Here is an 18,630-nt window from a genome sequence, read left to right on the forward strand (position 1 = left end):
TGTTAGAGACTAAAGGCAACTGAGTTTCTATTTCTGAAACTTCCTCTCTTTTTTCTAACACTGACATTTTATCCTATTATATTTGTTAATTAGTTTGTATATACAACTGTTAAGAACCATCATGATTTGCTTGGAATAAAAGAGGCTTGCCCAGAAATAGCAGGGAAACAAATGGGTATGCATGCTTGTTTGCAATTAAATGCCCCAGGAAATGTGCATGTGATAAGCCACTGTTGTTAGTACCCCACAGCCAGCACTGGTAGCTAGCATGATCTCAACAGAGGCCTCTTTGCATTGATGGGGCGCTCTCCCACTCTGTCATGTAAATGAAAGTTCTGTATGAGTAGATGTGCACAGATAAGAAAAAGATTTTTTTTGTAAGCTTAATTTAAATTTAGCTTTTTATGTTATGGTGCCAACTCATCACAGTCACCTCAAGGTACTTAAACAGATACAGTTTAATTTAATCCAATTCATTGTAGTCTACTTTTAATTTAATTAAAACAAAAATCCAAAGTCCTTTCTGTAGTACTGGAGGCCAATATAATGCCATTCATTGTAATTAACATTACTAGACAGTGTCCCTCCTGAGATGCTATGGTGAAAAAAACAAAAAAAAACAGGAACCTTTGCTCTTCTGAATTTAAAGGTGAACATTAAGTTATCCAGCCTGTTTTGTCTTGAGCACATCTTTATAATCTGACCAACTGATTGGTTCATCAGGCTTCATGGATAAGTTATAGCTGACTATAATCTGCGTAGCAATGAAAATTTATGTCATGCTGTCTAATAAAGGTATCTAATTGAAGCATGTGACAACGTGAACAAGTATCAGTCCATGTCCAGAACACGTGACAAACTCCATGACTGATGTGTGAGGAAGACTTACTGTTGACCAAACTGGAGACTATAGATAATACGACAAACCAGGCTAATGCAATTACTTTAACAAGATTTTAATTAATTATGAAGTATTAATTAATTAATCATGAGACAGAGTTATAGAGAAATACATGGTTTAAAAGAGCTATGACTCCTTAGGCCTGTACTTACTTCATAGAGGTAAGAACAGAGGAATTGTTTGCTTTCTAAAGGCGGCAAGAGCAAGAACATTTTTCTTTTTTTCTCTGGCCATGACATTCCATACTTCATTTATTTTCCACCAATAATTTTGGCTTGAAATAAAAACTTTCCACTTCTACTATCCTACATTAACCACCACACTTCAAATGATGACCAATAGCAGATTTAAATTGTTGGACACTACATTGAGAAAAAAGTTTTGCCCAGAGATTGTGTCAAGAACAAGCTACAGTGCACTCCCAAAGCAGACCTGTGAGAGAAAAAGACTGATTCTTTTCTCGCAGCTCTGGGAGTGAGAACTAATTTGTCTGACTTGTAGAGTATGTGCAGGGCTTTAGTCAGTCTTGCTACTGGGATAAAAGAAACAAGTGGTTGTTCTTATTCTCCTCTATTGAATAAGCAGTTCTAACTTTGCATAAATGCTTTCTTACATAATATTAAACTTTCTTTCCAGATTAAGTTAATTTTTTTAAAATAAGATGGATGCCATTTTCTTTCAAAACTTTATGAAGTCTGTTATAATTAAACCAAGAAGCCAGCCACTTCTGACTGATTACCTTAGTTTTCTAAGAGGCAACATTCTCGAAACGTTGTACACATTGAAGGTGTTGCTCTCTTAAGAAGATGATTAACTTGTTTAAGTGGAGTTATGGTTGCTCTCCTTGTATTGCCACATGATATTGTAGAAACTGATTCTTTACATTTGGTAACAGAACTGTCTGACAGACATCTACTATAATGAAATTCCTTCTAGGCCATTGTGTAGTCAAATAATGTAAACTTTAAAGTTATTAAGAAATTACCATACAAGACAAGGTTAGGAGGAAATACTGTTACTTGTTTACTTTCAGAACTTCATACCCCGATCATGTTACACATGTTGTTGCGTATACTAAAAAGACTCTGAGTTACATTCTTCCCTCTCTAACTTCCCTAATTTGGTTTCATCAGAAACTAATAGTATAGTCAGCTGCTTCCAATTCTGCTACCACTAAATGGTTCAAAAGGCCAAACATTGTTGTCAGGGAGTTTTATGATGCACTGTGTATAGGTAAATGATAATAGCAAGCTAAGGATAATAGCATTGTGTGTAATGTGACTCTCATGTGCAACTCTTGTCTCATGTTGTAAGCGGGGTGTGATACAGTACAAGAACAGTTATCAAGGCCACAAACTATTATGTACAAGCTCTAAGGCAGACAGAAAGAGATTACAGACAGTCTAAAGATAACACAAAGGTCGTATTCTTATTTTTTTTTTGTCTAATCAGTGCTGTAAGAAATCATAGGGGTTAAGCCACTGCCATTTCTGTTCTCTTCCATAAGGCAAACTAGCACAGAAAAGGAACAGGCAACAATGAGGTTATTTTGATGAGTCATTAAGAAGGATAAATGCAGAAATGAAAAAAAAGAATACTTTAGTAAAGTTAAATTCTGGTAAAGAATTGTCTATTAACAACGGTACCACATTTGATTTGTAGTGAAATTAATCTGTATTAATAGCATTGACATCTTGAGTGTAGTTGATAACCACTGCTAACACTTGGTGCTAACATACTTTCTGGTGATCCAATGACAAGCAGACAGCACTAAATACGCAATGGTGATTCACTCGTGAAGAACAGATTGACTATAATTTCAGATTCAGTCCACTCAGGCCATATTCAAAGATGGTCCTGAACACATCTGTCCAAACTCTCGTGTATAACCTTGCTGGGAACACATCTGGGACAGTTTACTGGCCGTGACATGATATGACACAAGCAGAGTAACTCCCAGGATGTTTTGTTGCTCTGTTGGTTTCCTGAAAAACTACACTGTGTAGAAAGCAGCGTAAAACTTACAGAAAACATCTTGGTTGTCTTTCAAAATACTATCTACAGTGGCTACAGAAGCAAAGCAGCACAATGGCCCCCATACTTAGCCTCAGACTTACCCTCACCTTGTCAGTCCTGGGTGTCACCATTTAATGGGCTTCCCGAACAAGCTTAAATCTTACAGAAACATCAGCAGACTTGCTGATGTCCGTTCCGATCACAAGTGGTCACTCAGGACACACATGGGGTGAAATTGTAATGCCAGGTATATACCCACCAAGTGCTTTGCATTTGTGATCAGATCATACAAAACAGGTATAAATAGCTTCTTAGAAAACATAAGAAAAGTGCACTGATTAGCACAAGCAGCATTCACACATGCAGTGGAGTCCTAAAATGTTGTGGAGTAATGGCACGTGAGAGCACAATTGTTCGTAACATTTCCACGGCTTAATTTCTGCATCATGTGCTGCCCGCCTGCATGATCTGCACAGCTGATTCCTCATACCGCCTCCCTGACATTTCTAGCTGGGACAGCGCATCCCAGTAGAAGCCTCCTGCTGTGATGTACTTGTGTGAGCAGCAACTGTGGAAAAACACTGGACTAGATTGTTTGAACTTTTTCTAAAAATCTCTAGTGTATGTGCATGCAATGCTGAAATTAAATATTTGGCACTGGTTCCTGTGTTGTTCTGTGCTGTTGGAACACTACATTTACATCTACATCTACATGTATGTTGTTTATGTAAACTTTTACTTTTACACATCCAAACTTAAGTCCAAATTTAATCCAGCATGTGCCACCATGTTAAGTTTCACACAGGTTTCTTCTGTATGAAAATGACCTAAACAAGTAGTGAAAGACCATATGAACTTAATAATAGAGATGTTTATATTAGATCTTGTGTTTTAATAAAACTGACATTAAATTATTCATACAATTTCTTAAAAATCATTGGCCTTTATGTGTCATTACAACAATCACACCAGAGATGTCCAGAAAAATGCACGTGAACAGTTCTGTTTATCTGTTTTCACAGTTGCCTATTCCCACTAGCGCTTTACAGGAGACTTTTTGTGGACAGCAAAACTTGCTTGCCACTTGTTAAAAATAGCAGATGTGGCTCCTCCGTAACCACTGTTGCTTTGATATCAATACATCTCAGTGTACAGGTAAAGAGGCAAAGAGCAAGTGGAAAGCATCAAACGCATGAGTGAGGTGGAAAAGAAAATTAAGTACAAACTTTTTTCAACATTTGCACTTGGTCAACTTACCCAGAATTAGCAGCAAATACTGTGGAATAACCGCTGCAACGTTAGCATCTTTTCTCACCTACCCAATGCTCTGGCCATTTGTTGCAGATACTCTCGCTCTTACATGCTACCACTACATAACTGCATCTTTTTTTTTTTTTAAAACGAAAAAAAGAAAAAAAGCAGCTTGGTTGGTGACTATACCCTCAAAAAGATTAATAAACTAATAGAAAGCAAAAAATAAAAATATATATCATGTAGTAGCAGTGAATTTTCTCTATAGTTTGGACTAAAGTTGCCCTCAGGTTTTCTCTGAAAGGTGAGTAAAGGCAGCAGTTGTGCCTGGTAAATTTATACTAAGGAAAGTTGAATCTAGAAATCATCATTCTGGACTGCAATTACACTCCAACATCTAAGTACCTAGAAAATAAATTAATAAAAATAGAGAAGAAGGGAATCGCAAGTGTATTGGTGCGTAAGTCATGGAGGTTGTACATTTTTAGAAGTGTTTTATTTTGAAGGTTTGGTGGTAATGAGGTAGAAGTGTCCTTTAGTTTTGGCTCTCTGTCATCACTTAAAATGTTTATTATTTTGCTTTTGTTAATAAAGAGGAACGTTGGGCCTGGTTGAGTCCAGTTAGTGTCCATAAACACATTTATTTTATGCTGAATTTAATGCTATCTGAATGATGTAGCCTTAGTCACATCAAAGCCCAGTTCCTGACTGCAGCACAAATAATTTATTACATATTTTATTAGAAACAAACATATCCACTTGTGTCATCAAAACTTAATCATTATTCCCTGATTGTTGACATTTCATGTTATCTGACTAGCCCCTTAGTAGCTTTCCCATCCAGTTTGCATCATCTAAATCTCTATTGTTTATGGTAGTTGTTGATTAGCAAAAGTAGGCCATGGACATACAGCAGAAACTAAACTATCGGTCAAAAATGTTTTGATAACAGTTACAATAAATGAATAGTTAATGAACTTATCTTCAAAAGTTAAGGACAAAACACCCTTTATAACATTTAAAGCTGTAAGTGCAGTGTTTTGTACAGTGTTGGAGCGAAAAAAAGGATAAAGTTTTTCTTCACCTTGTGAGATTTAAGATGGATAACCTTTAGTAAGATCTCAGATCTTAATATGCTAGCTCACTAGGGCTGTCACATTCACACACATTGTTAGCAAAGGCCAGATGATGCAAATGTCAAAGTTTTAATAGCTCCATGAACCTTGTCTCAACACATCAGTACCCACAGACCTCTCTAATCAGTTTATTGGCTTTATGAAAACCAAAGTAACTGATTCCCACCAAGAAGTAGTCCTGTAAGAGAATGCTGTTTTTTTTTGCAGCCAACGTCTTAAAGATGCACATGACTTTTTGTAGAACAGTTATCAGATTAAAAACCTCCTGCATCATAAAATCCAACATCCTTTCTGAATGAATATCTGAGTATGAAACTTATGTATTTAGGAAACTATTCCTATTGTTTAAAAGAAAATATACATTTTGGGAAATATAGTGCAGACATTTTATTTAGAAAAACAAAACAGAGAAAAAAACATTACTTAAAAGATAGGCTTGCATTGGCTGCTATTGTTTATGCCAGTGACACAGAAAGTAAAATACTATAAAGGGGAGGAATGGGTTGAATCAAAATAAAAAAGATCATGGGGCAAACATCATACTGTCTGTAAAAAACAAACACACAAAATTAGAAAAGAAGATGCTTTCCACCATAAGATATGGATACGAAAAATGCCTCAAATCTACATAAATTAGAAGAACTAAGTATTGCAGTCAGAATGGAAAAGTCCCCCAATTGTGTAAGAAAGAGTTTACACACTGACCATAGAGGGTATCCTTTCTCCTTTGGGTTATGTTTTCCTGTTTTGTTATTTAAAATAAATTTAAATAAATAAATAAACAAAACTAGAATCTTTCTACAAACTGCAGGTTAATGTAAGGATGTCCATACATAATAGGAGTCACAGTAATTTTCACCAAAGTGATTCTGTTTCTGTTTTCATTGGACAAAAATGTGAACATCCTACAAACTAAGTATACTACAAAAAATTAAATCAGCTTAAAACATTTTGTTACTGGTATTTGGGTTCATTGTATATCAATGTAAAATCATTGTGTTTCTTTGTCTTCCCTTTTCTTATCACTTTCCTTTCTCAGATGTTTCTGGTAGCATTGTCCTTTGCCTATTTTGCAAAGGCTCTGTCGGGGAGCTACATGAAGAGCACAATAACTCAGCTGGAGAGGCGCTTTGACATCCCCAGTTACCTAATAGGTGTCATTGATGGGAGCTTTGAGATAGGTGAGTGAGCCTGCCAATCTCTGGTGTTATTTTGTTGTTTCATTTGTTGTCTGTGTCTCTTGGGCTCCCCTCCCTTTTCTCTTGCTGTATTTGGGGTGAAAATATGAATGGGTCATTGAGATATTCAAGCTGCAGATAAAGGATTCATCAGGCTTCCAAGAAGAGGACAGAAGGGTGTGTTTTTATGTATGTGTCTGTGTGTGGTGAGTCACCGTGTTGAGCAAGGACATAATACACAAGCCTCACAAGTTCTCTTAAAGCTCCGGAAAACCAGATCTGTTCGATTCCTTTTACAGCATAACTTTGATGTCGACTTTCCCCAATAATACTGTTTGTGGTTATCAGCTGACATTTACTGGCTTTGACTTTGACATGTGAATCAGCTGCAAGCATTGCGTCACTCACATTTCAAAATGTTCTCACAATTCATGTCTAACTCTTTCTACACATTGATAAGGCTTTCCATTAATTTAACATGTCACAGATGCTCAATATTTACATAGATTTCGACTCATAAGAACAAAGAAATGCTATTCAGACAAGCCAATGATATGTGATTTGAAACTGTTCCAGGGCACCGACAACCCAGCTTGGTCACGGCTGATTCTTCCATCCTGATAAGTAAAGAGGATTTATGAAAAAAACTGCTTTCAATGATAAACTCAAACCAGTTTTACAAATCTGTGTCTGTGTATAAGTGTTGTGAGGTAATATTCAATATGTGAAAAATTTGCATAGAGCTGTTTTAAAGCCCTGGAGGGAGAGAGAGAGGGAGAGAGAGAGACAGGTTTGAGTAGATTTTAAAATATACACAGTTTGTTTGGTGACCTTGCTTTCAGTGTTACTAAACACATAATCCTTAGCTACTGTACATGCTGTTTGTGTTCCACTCCATAGTTGACCGATTTTTTTTTCTGAGACAGTTCGGAATGACTGGTCCATTCATTTGATATATTTCTTGTGGCACATAAATCATAAAAATCAGATGCATGGAAACATGTGACATGAAGACAAATGCAATCATCTTCTGTCTTTTAATGGCACAAAGGTTGTGAAAAATTATTCACATTTTTCTCAAGTGATCTTGAGTTGCATGTGCATGAGTGGAGGAGGAACGAGTGATGACAAAACCTTAGTATAAATCAAAGTGTTGTGATTTTCTTAAGCTCCATCACTCCATCTCTTATGAAAGCGGCTTCTCTCATGTGGCCTAGGCAACAAGCTTTTTCCATAGGACCGTTGCCAGGGTAACATAGAGACAGAGCAGGGCAGTATGAAGAGAAGGAAAGTGCAAGAAACAACAGAGGAGAACAGTGTAGAGGGACAAAGGAAGAGAAATTAGGAATAATGAGGAGGAAGGAGTGTAGAGTTATAATGATAGATGCTGATCTTTGAGGAGATCACATCTGCCAGAGGAGCTCAGGTGACTACTCCAGTGTATGTATAGCTTCATATGCTGCATGATAGTTTCGGAGCATGCAGTTTGTGTACACTGCATATTAAAATGTGAAAACTGATCAGTTATTTTTGCCCTTTTTAGGTGTCTAAAAATTCACACAGCTGCTGTTCTGACACTTACTTACACTGCTATTACCATGTAGGATGCTATGTAAAGAATTCTTTTTTAATGACCCATAAATGTTATAATCATACATTTCCATACAGTACAATTACTTAGACATTCCTCAGAGTTGTATCAGTTTAAATCATATCTCAACCAACCACCCTTGTACACACAAACGTGTGCATCAACAGTTATTCCAAGTCATCCCATCAAATGTCTCTATACAACGGGAAAAGGTCAAATTACATAGTGTAAGCTTCAAGGCCACCAATCTACCTCATTTACATGGGAGTTTCTACGTCACTGATAATGGACAAATGCACACAGAAAAAACAAAATCACACAAGCACCAGTAGAGTTGTTACCCGCTGTAGATAATGAATATCTTTCTGAGTGTAAAGATAGCGCATCACATGTGAAAACAAGTATTCATCGACCTTGCACACTATGAACACTGCACAGTAGCTGTCAATTCACATGAAAATTTATTGCAATTTTTTTTTCAGTCATTTTAGACAGGTCTTTCCATTATAATATTTATCTACTGTATTTATATATATATATATATGTATATTAATATTTTACTGGCTGAGGGGTTGCATTTTTGCTTCCTGTTCTCAACAAAATGTAAGTAAAAACAATTCACTTGTCGCACATTTCCTGGCCTAATCTTCAGACATAACTGGAAAGTACAGTCATAGACAAATAAAAAGTCAGCTGCACCAAACGCTCTGGAAAAAAAAAACTGTGAAAACAATCAACCATACAAAAGATCAGGCAATCATCTACTTTTAAACATTTTGCAAAAGCCAGTATGAAAATTATAAAGTGGTAATCCATCTGGATTAATCTCTACAGGTAACCTGCTGGTGATAGCTTTCGTCAGTTACTTTGGGGCCAAGCTCCACAGGCCAAAGATCATTGCAATGGGGTGTGTATTGATGTCTTTCGGCACCTTTCTCATTGCGCTGCCTCACTTCATCATTGGACGGTAAGAATAAAAGCTGTAGACGTATTCCTGTTAATGTAACACAATGAAAAATTCCCTCACTGGAACAAAAGCTGTTTCTACTATGGTGCAAATGTCATAATTAGATTAAATGAGGATTACGTCTCTGCTCTTCTGAGTTTGAACTGTTTTTTTGTGCGCAGCTATGAATTTGAAACATCAGTCCGGTGGGTAGTGAACTCAACCCTTAACCCATCTCCATGTCAGGTGGGTTCACCAGCAAACCCGACACAAGATGGTAAACTGCCTAAATTGCCATCATCAGGTGGGTGTTGGCACACGCACAATGTGCAGATACAGTGTCATCTAGAGAAGTTGGCTGTAATACCACCCTCATCTTTCCCTTCAGCTTGTGAAGGCGAGTCCAACCTGTCAATGTGGATATACGTGCTTCTGGGGAATGTCTTGCGGGGGATTGGGGAGACACCTGTTCAGCCTCTGGGGATCTCCTACATAGATGATTTTGCTACTGAGGAGAATGCTGCACTATATGTTGGTAAGAGAAACATCACCCAGTGGTAAAGGTACATGAAAAACCACTTTTCCATTTCTATTGTATACACATATAAGTATATAAATAAGCTCAGATCTCTCAAAGCCTTGCCCATAAAAGGTCAAGGCTGTGGTACAGGCTGTGTGCAGACAGACACAGATGGCAGTGAGACAGATAAGGACAAAACAACAGAATGCCAAAAGAATGAATGAAAACAAAAAATGGTAATAAAGATGTACACTGTAACCTGACTGACCCAATTTTTAAAGCAATACACAGGGTTTTAAATAACTACACCGTGAGAATTCATCATAAAAACAGCTGTTTTATGTACAAATGGGCAATTAAGTGCTCCTGAATTGGAGAGCAGCCTGCAGTCCGGTCCCATGAGCACGCCAAATGAATCATCATGGTGTAGTGGCTAAAAGGGGGAAAAGGTACACCGTAGGATAAACTTTCATTACATAGTCTACTGTTCTGTACTGAACTTCGAATAAGATCCCTGCTGATGTGTTTCCACAAATTACAAAGTATGATTGGTCAAACTACAGTCCAGTTCAACAGCATTGTTTCTGTATTGTATTAATTTTTATTATTCCCCTCATGGTAGAGCTTTCATTACATTTGCATATGCAGTGATAAACAGTGTTCACTGACAGTGATTGTCATGGTTATTTCTGGGTCCATTCAGTGTACTGAAGCCTGTATGCACAGTGTACTGCCCCCGAGGGCCAAATGATTACAACCATTAAGTATTGGTTTTCTGCCTTGCTAGATTTCTCCAGAGATTTCATCTGATTCTATGAATCTTTTAAATACATTTTGTACTATATATTATGAAATTTAAAAATTCTTTGAAATTCTCCAATTAGAAACATTACTGCTGAAATATTTTCCACAGAGGAGTAAGCGTTTTGTAAACTCCACTTCATCTCTACTTCTAAAAGGCTCTTTTGAATTTGCTTCTTAAATCCTAGCGTTCTGACCTGTTGCAAATTAACCTGATATAATTTGAGATACTGTATTTTCTACTATTAAATTCATTCGAATGTAAGGTTTACTGAATTTGCTTATTAGCTTTTTATGTAATTGGTCATGTACACTTCCTTGCATTCATCCTCCAAGTCGACACTTGAACCAAAAACAAAAAAATTAAGGCAAAATATTTATTAAACATTTTAATTGAAAGTTCAGGGCTGCAGCTCCCTTGGAACAGTAAATACTTCTGTGGAGCACAGCTCAGTTGCTTAGAAATAATGCTGTGCTGGCACAAAGCTCTGCCATGTGCAACAAAGTTCTGAGTTTTCCAAATAGGAGCATGGCAGTAAATCTCTTACATCTTCTACAATAGCAGATTATACGAATTACTGGAAAAGAACATTCTTACTCAGAAAATGTTTTTCAGAGAAATTAAGGTTTGACTGAATGCTTTAAATATGTATGTGTTGCAAATTAGTAATTTAAAATATAACAATACATTTTATTTAAAGCAACTCAAGATCACTTTACAAAATCAACAAATCAAAGTAACATAAAGCAGTCTAAGTGCAATAAAACACAGGAGTGGAATAACAAGCTGTGGAAATGCAGCAATACAGAAAAATACTGCATCTTTAATGTCCTGTAGAGTCTGCTGTATTTCAATTCTTTAAAGACCTAATGTGTTTGTGCTTGTTTCTCATATTGTAGGCTGTGTGCAGACCATCTCTGTTGTTGGCCCTGTCTTTGGATACCTGCTAGGCTCACTTTGTGCCAAAATCTATGTGGACATTGGATTTGTAAAAATGGGTAAGTTTAAGGACATTTTAATTATATATTTTATAAATACCCATTATTTGGTGAATTTGCCAACATTCTAGACACATTTTGTAACTGCTCATTCTTGACTTACATGCTACTAGAAAAAAAGAAAAAGGAAAGACTTACAGTGTTAGTCCAATTAAATCATGTACAGGACGATTCAAATTGCTTTGCATGAAACATTAAAAACATTACATATTAAAAAACAGTAAAAGGCAGCAAGAAATAGCAAGAATCAAAATAAAATCATAAAGTGTATTAAAAGGATTAAAAGCAAGATAAGTTTAAAAAGTTAACATGCAGATTTCATGCATAGGCGCATGAGAAAAGAAATGTTTTTAACCTGGATTTAAAAAGGTCTACATTTGGTGAAAGTTTAATCTCCGCTGGCAGTTGGTTCCACTTGTTTGCAGCAAAGCAGCTAAATGCTGCTTCTCCATGTTTAGTCTGGACTCTGGTCTGGACTAGTTGACCACAGTCTTTGGATCTAAGAGCTCTGCTAGGTTTATATTCTCTGAACATATCACAGATGTCTTCGGGGCCTAAACCATTCTGGGATGTAAACAATAAGAAGGATTTTAAAATCTATTCTGTGACTGACAGGAAGCCAGTGTAAAGATTTCAAAACTGGTGTGATGTGTTCAGATCTCTTAGTCCTGGTTAAAACTCTAGCAGCAGCGTTTTGGATGAGCTGCAGATGTTTAATGCTCTTTTTAGGAAGGCCATTACAGTAATCCAGCCTACTGGAGATGAATTCCTGGATGAGTTTCTTCTTATCTTTCTGGGAGATTAAATGTTTATTTCTGTTGATGTTTCTGGGCTGGTAAAAAAAAAAATCAACACTCCAAGGTTACGAACTTGGTTGGTGATTTTAAGATTTTAATATAGATGAATTCTCAATACAGCTGCTCTCATTCACGTGCTTTCCTGTTTGTCAGATGGCTAAACATGTCGTAAATTGTGACTGAAAAGAAGAACATTAGGACAGTTAAATGATTTTTCTGACCAACCCTCTGCTCAGATAAAATTCAGATTTTATAAACGTATTGTTAGCTGAAAAAAAAGAGAGAAAAAACCCTCATTTAAGTTACCCAAAGACAACATCTGTTCAGTGGCTTTGTATATACTTACACCATCATGACATTAGACACACTTTATAATTCAATTACTCTCCCCTGTTTGTATAATGACGATAAAGATGGAGATCCAGTTAAATGGCTGGAAATCATTTGTTTGAAGATTTGTTTATTGGGCCGTAAATATCCGATAATATTTCACTGATGACTGTACAATTTGGGTAGATTCATGAATCTACAACTGGATGAAAAAACTAAGTACTCTTTCCAGATTTGTAGGTAGGAATTCTACTACTTCCTTGTTGCAACAAAGTAAAATGTCAGTTGTGAAAAAGCTCAGTATAGGCAAACGTAGGACTCTCTTGATGTTTACATTAAGGAAACATAGGACCTTTGGAACAAAGGAACATCTATATCAGGAATATAGACAGGGTTTGCAAATTCTTATCAAATATTAGTAAATTCAAATATTAACAAAAAAAGTACAAATTCTTCTTTCAAAAGTACAAATTCTGTATTCTAAAATGGCAATTTCAGTCTTTGTGCATGCACACTGAGCACACATCTGGTCCCTGGGCTGTACTATGAAGCATGATAAGTGGCTTATTGAGGTAACCACATGTTCAGCTCTGGATTTCTAATATCACAAATCTGGTTCACTTCTTGCCAGGTAGTACAACCATTGCAAAATATCCTGGATACCTAACCTGCTCTCTTCCGAGAAAAGAGATCAACACATTCATTAGTTTCACCTTACAACCAATCAATTCTCTTGGAGAACGAAATAAAGACATCTGTTTGTGGTGTGAGAGAGAGCCTCTCTGACTCTAAGTGGAATCAAATGATGGCTACACTGTCAAACATTCATTTAGAAACATTTTTGAAGAGATATGTCAGCAAAAGGAAATGCTTATTCTGCCTTAAACAGATTGATTTCTCTGAATCTTATTCCTGCTGACTTTTAAAGATTTCCCTTACATTTCCCTTCTTCTAATGAGTCTACTGTGTGTCGAAACCACTGAATTGTATCAAATGATACTAGTATGTTTGTGTTTATATCCATATATCTAATGTATTCATTTAAAATAAACTGATCAACATTTCGAGACGTCCAAAAATGTTCTTATTTAGCATTTATTAGATATTTGTAATAAATCCACTGGTAATAATGAGTTCTTGTGTGTTCATTAAATAAAGCTTATTTAGAAGAGCCAGTGTTGCAGACTGTCAGTATTCTTTTTTGTCATCTTTTCTTCCTGTTTTGGCTGCAGCAGCTGCTTTTCCTTTCAGCCTGCTAGGAATAAATAATTGTGATTGGTCACCTGATGCCAACTCCACCTGCTTTACACAAACACACAGATCTAGGGTCACAAAGCCCGGATTGACTTACTGAGTTAATATTTAGTGCTGTTGCACTTCTTTGTGAGATTTCCATTCAGAGGGTTAGTTAAACCAGATCACCTAAAAAAATACCCTGGATTTGTTGGACCTACTTTGTTGTACAGGCCCCTGGTCTTGTGCATGTTGAGACACTTGAATACAACAGATCTATTGTTACTCTCTTTAGTAACACCTGTACCACTCCTGCCATGACAGATGACGATGCCTGTTCTGTAAAAGGTCTATTCATTCATAAAACCAAGCCACAGGGTTACCAGATACAGCACATAGAGGATCAGAGTTAGCCTGTGCACAATTCAACACTCAGAGCAGGTGTACAGCATTAGCATCACTTAGCTAATTAAGAAGACCAGCTAAAGGAGGACAAAGCTCTCTGACATGTAAGACTCAAATAGAGTTCAATGTGGGGAGAAAATAGAAGAAAGAAGAGTGAACTAGCGAAGGCAAGAAAGGTAACTAGTAACCAAAAAACTGTAAAATGGAAAATCAAGTTTTTTTAATACATGCACGCTGCACATCAAGAACGCCTTCCATTCAGCCATAGAGTATGTGATAAACTATAAGCCCATCTAGATTTAGCATTACTGACCTTTCACCTTCTGTACTCCTTACATAGAGACCATCACCATTACCTCAGCAGATGCCCGCTGGGTGGGAGCCTGGTGGCTGGGCTACCTCATAGCTGGGGTCATCACCCTGCTATCTGCCATCCCATTCTGGTTTCTGCCCCGTTCTATACCCATGTATGGGCAGCAGGTCTCAAAGAAGTGCACTCAGGAGCAGGCACGTTTCATTAAAGACTCGCCTCATCTGAAACACAAGTATGCAACAGATGAACAAAGCAGTTTTATAGAGATGGCCAAAGGTAAGGATGGGGAGATATATACACACACACACACACACATATATATTTAAGAATAATGTCTAATGATTTTTTACTGGTCAGATTTTAAAATTTGTCTCATAGCCCGTTTGTCACAAAGCAACATTTACAGATTGTTACAGTCATTAGTCACAGAATTTATTATGTTTGTGGTTTAATTCAGATTATGTCTTTTTTTAATCCTTCAACAGATTTTATTCCAACCTTGCGGACTCTACTGGCACACCCGGTGTATTTGATCTATCTCTGTGTGACAGTCATCCAGCTGAACTCTCTCATTGGCATGGTCACTTACAAGCCCAAGTACATCGAGCAGCACTTTAGGCAGTCTGCATCAAAGGCCAACTTTCTAATGGGTATAGTGCATGTTTCATGTACCGTATGTTTCTGTGTATTATTAATTATTGGTGCATGACATTCTGGGAAATCGTCAGGAAAAAGAAGTGGTAAAGGCTTTCTCTTGGCTCGTTCTAGGCTTGAGAATGAACTCGTGAAGATGCTTAGTCTGCATAAAGAAATTCTAATATCAAATAATAAGGTCAACACATTTGACATGCTTATAATTACATATTATGTGGTTTCTTTTGATAAGCTAATCCTCTGTAGTTTTTATAATTCTTAAATGAAGGAGATCTTCAGATATTGTTTGAGAATTTGGTTAGTTATATTCTAATTCAACCCATCTACTGCCACAGCTTTAGAGATTGCTTTATATCAGTAGCAATCACCACATGAAATAAAATATCTAATGAAGTTCACAGCATAAAATGAAAATATCTAGGTTTGTGTGGTCTCATTAAGAGAGATGCCTGCTCTGACCAGACTGGCTGAGTATGAAAGAGAATCCAATATTAGTGACCAGAGTTAATGACATGTATAGATCAAAGACTGTGTCTTCCCATTGATGTTAAATGAAGGTGTGAGGGGAAAAAATAAAAAGCAAGGCTGTTTAGTTTTTTTTTTTTTTTTGCTGAGAGGATCTCACTGGTTATCCACTAGTTTGAAAGATTATACCCAAGCTTGTACACAATGTGAAATTTATTATCAACCTTTGTCCAGATTTATTTAGGTCATGGGTTTTGCTGTTTTTCCATCATTTCAGGTGTAATCAATATTCCTGCTGTGGCACTGGGGATGTTTACTGGTGGTCTGCTGATGAAGAGACTGAAACTGAATATTTTGGGAGCAGCCAAATTTGCATTTGGCACTTCTCTTATTGGTTACATCCTGTCACTGTTCTTTTTTGCTATGAGCTGTGAGAATGCCAAGGTAGCTGGGGTCACACTGGCGTACAACAGGTGAGTCACAAATAGTCTTGTGACCTACTTAGTTAGTGACCTACTTATTTATTTAAGAGATGTTTATATTCTCCTAATTGTTTTTGGACATAACAAGAAAACAGTACTTTCCATATAACCTGACTTAATTTAAACATCAGTGAAATGCAAAATATAGAGTAAAAATCTCAGACACAACTGAAATGACACCACTGACAAAATCCATAGAAGCAGCCAGGAGGATGTAGAGCTAATTAGCTCACTGTGAGTGTGCTGAACAGACACACAATTAAAATCCTAACACTGGATGTGATAAATAAATCATTGAATTTCTCATATCTAATGAATTCTTCATTTATTTTGATAAATGAGTGAGATGTACCTTGGTGCAAACATTTATTTAAAAGGGGTGGTACATTAAAAAAAAGAAGTTGCACACAGACAGTACTGACCTAGCTGGTGAGCATGCAGTGGATAAAGAATCAGATATTTCCATTAGACCTTTCTTAAGATCAGAAATGACTTATAACTTCCAGCTGGCCAGAAAAACGGCCTCAAATTAATGATGATGGTGTGCTTTAATTCGCTGAATATATATATAGATAAGCTGATTTTTCTTACAAGTTTGTCTGCTGACCTGAAAACAGAGACAAGTTCTAGTATAATTATCTTTAAAGGAATATTGTCTTTTTTATTCCCCATTAACTGTAGCTCAAGTTCATGCTGCAAATGTTTCTTCAGTCTACAGTATTAAGACATTAAATTAATGCAGTCAATGTATGTTAAGGATTTGAAGACATAATTATTTAACGTTTGCTATGACTTATTTACATGAATGTATTCTAATTCTAGAACATCCCACCATCTAATGACTCAAGCAATATTTGGCTCTCAGTTGCACCTCTTTTGCTTTTTCTTCCAGCTCAGAAAAGATATCTTATGATTCACACTCAGTGCTCACAGGCTGCAACTCAGGCTGTTTGTGCTCACCGAGTGAGTGGGACCCAGTCTGTGGGGACAATGGCATCACATATGTCTCTCCATGTCTTGCGGGCTGCACTACCTCTGCAGGCTCAGGGAAAAACACAGTAAGTTGCCATATGATTCCCACTATATATACAAAATGCTACATGTGGCAAATTAAATGGCAATTGTGCTGATTGAGACTCATGTAGTGTGTTGGTTGAAGTAGAAAAGAAACATGTCAAAAAGAACCAAATCAAAATTTCGATTCAGGGCTCAAAACTGCAAATTTATGTAATTATACATCTTGTGTAACTGTGCATGTCTCTCCAGGTCTTCTCTAACTGTAGCTGTATCGGTGTAGCTGGTAACTTTACGGCCAGTACAGGTCAGTGCACTGAAAAGGACGACTGCGACAGGATGTTCCCGTACTTCCTGGCTCTTTCTGTCATCACTTCCTTTATTATCTCTCTTGGAGGAACTCCAGGCTACATGCTTCTTATCAGGTTCGATTCAAATAAAAATAAATTAAAACATGCAAACAGCACAGTGCAAATATTTTGAGCCAGCCCTCATTTCTCTTTACAGTATTTGGTTTCTAAGGAGCCAAACTTATTTGTATTTTTTTTTTCTTTAGCAATAGTTATTCAGACTTTCTGGATATTTTTCAAAGTTTTTCTTTGGACACTGGCTGCTTTTTAACTCACTTTCACTTCAGTTCTCACACTTGACCTTTTTTTCTAGATGAATAAAAAGTTTGTTCAGGGACAATACCTAACTTAAGGAATATGTGTTGTTTCTACACATAATAGGCAACTTGGCAAAGATTAACAGTCAGTATATGTGTTTACTTTGTATCTTGTATTTCCTTTATGGTTTTTACATTTTCATATGTTCTACGAGTTGTCAGCAGAGCTCATAAAAAGGCAATGCGGTAATCAAGATAGACATAGTCTGCTCACTCATATCCTGTTAAAGATGACTTACAATAAATTTAACAAAATGCTATTAGGCTAATCTATTAGCTTGTACAATGTGTCTGATAGCTGTTACTTTTTTGTCTTTACATCTGTCTTACTTCCTAATGAATGAAATATCTCAGAGATAAAAAAAAAAAAAATGTGTAAATTAGTAGCTTCTTTGCAGCAACTGTCATGTCTGAAACGTAGCTTGTTGCTAGGGCAACATCTTTGTTTTCCATCACAGTGAGCTTTATAATGCTACAAAGATGACCTGCTCATCATGACATTAATTTAAGCTCTATGTTCAGAGTTGGGTTCAAGTCAAGGAGAAATTCTACAAACATGGTGCACCAGTTGGTAGCAATAACTTCTCCTAATAATCATTAACCATTAACCAGTATCATGACATGAATGTAGGTTTCCTTCACAAATTGTTTGACAGGCTGACCAGAGAGTGGATGCTCTGTATTTGGTCATTCAGTGCAGGAAACCCACATGAGCACAGCTTTGAGCACCTCCATGTGGCTGATTATTGGATTGAACTTCGAGGATGGTTAGCCTTACTAGATGTATGTGAAATTCTATTTAGTCTGTCTTGACAGCTGAATTGGTAAAATTGTAGGTGCTTGTGGGATTTAGCTGTAGAGGATGTTTACTGCCAGCCCCACTTTATAAAAATTGTTTTATAACATGCTCCATTAGAGTACATACAGGTAG

At 36.7% G+C, this 18,630-nt stretch overlaps 1 protein-coding gene across 1 annotated transcript in view; it reads left to right on the forward strand.

Moving 5' to 3' along the window:
• Window positions 1–18,630, forward strand: part of LOC121645874 (solute carrier organic anion transporter family member 1C1-like) — a 34,945-nt gene that overhangs the window by 13,612 nt on the left and 2,703 nt on the right. The window contains exons 3-12 of the mRNA XM_041994632.1: window positions 6,344–6,485; window positions 8,908–9,040; window positions 9,202–9,323; window positions 9,408–9,554; window positions 11,241–11,339; window positions 14,445–14,693; window positions 14,903–15,067; window positions 15,814–16,009; window positions 16,911–17,076; window positions 17,285–17,457. Of these exons, the coding sequence (XP_041850566.1) occupies window positions 6,344–6,485; window positions 8,908–9,040; window positions 9,202–9,323; window positions 9,408–9,554; window positions 11,241–11,339; window positions 14,445–14,693; window positions 14,903–15,067; window positions 15,814–16,009; window positions 16,911–17,076; window positions 17,285–17,457 (1,592 nt within the window). The remainder of the gene's footprint in view (window positions 1–6,343; window positions 6,486–8,907; window positions 9,041–9,201; window positions 9,324–9,407; window positions 9,555–11,240; window positions 11,340–14,444; window positions 14,694–14,902; window positions 15,068–15,813; window positions 16,010–16,910; window positions 17,077–17,284; window positions 17,458–18,630) is intronic.

Source organism: Melanotaenia boesemani, chromosome 9 (genome assembly GCF_017639745.1).
Source record: "Melanotaenia boesemani isolate fMelBoe1 chromosome 9, fMelBoe1.pri, whole genome shotgun sequence".
Classification (NCBI taxonomy): domain Eukaryota; kingdom Metazoa; phylum Chordata; class Actinopteri; order Atheriniformes; family Melanotaeniidae; genus Melanotaenia; species Melanotaenia boesemani.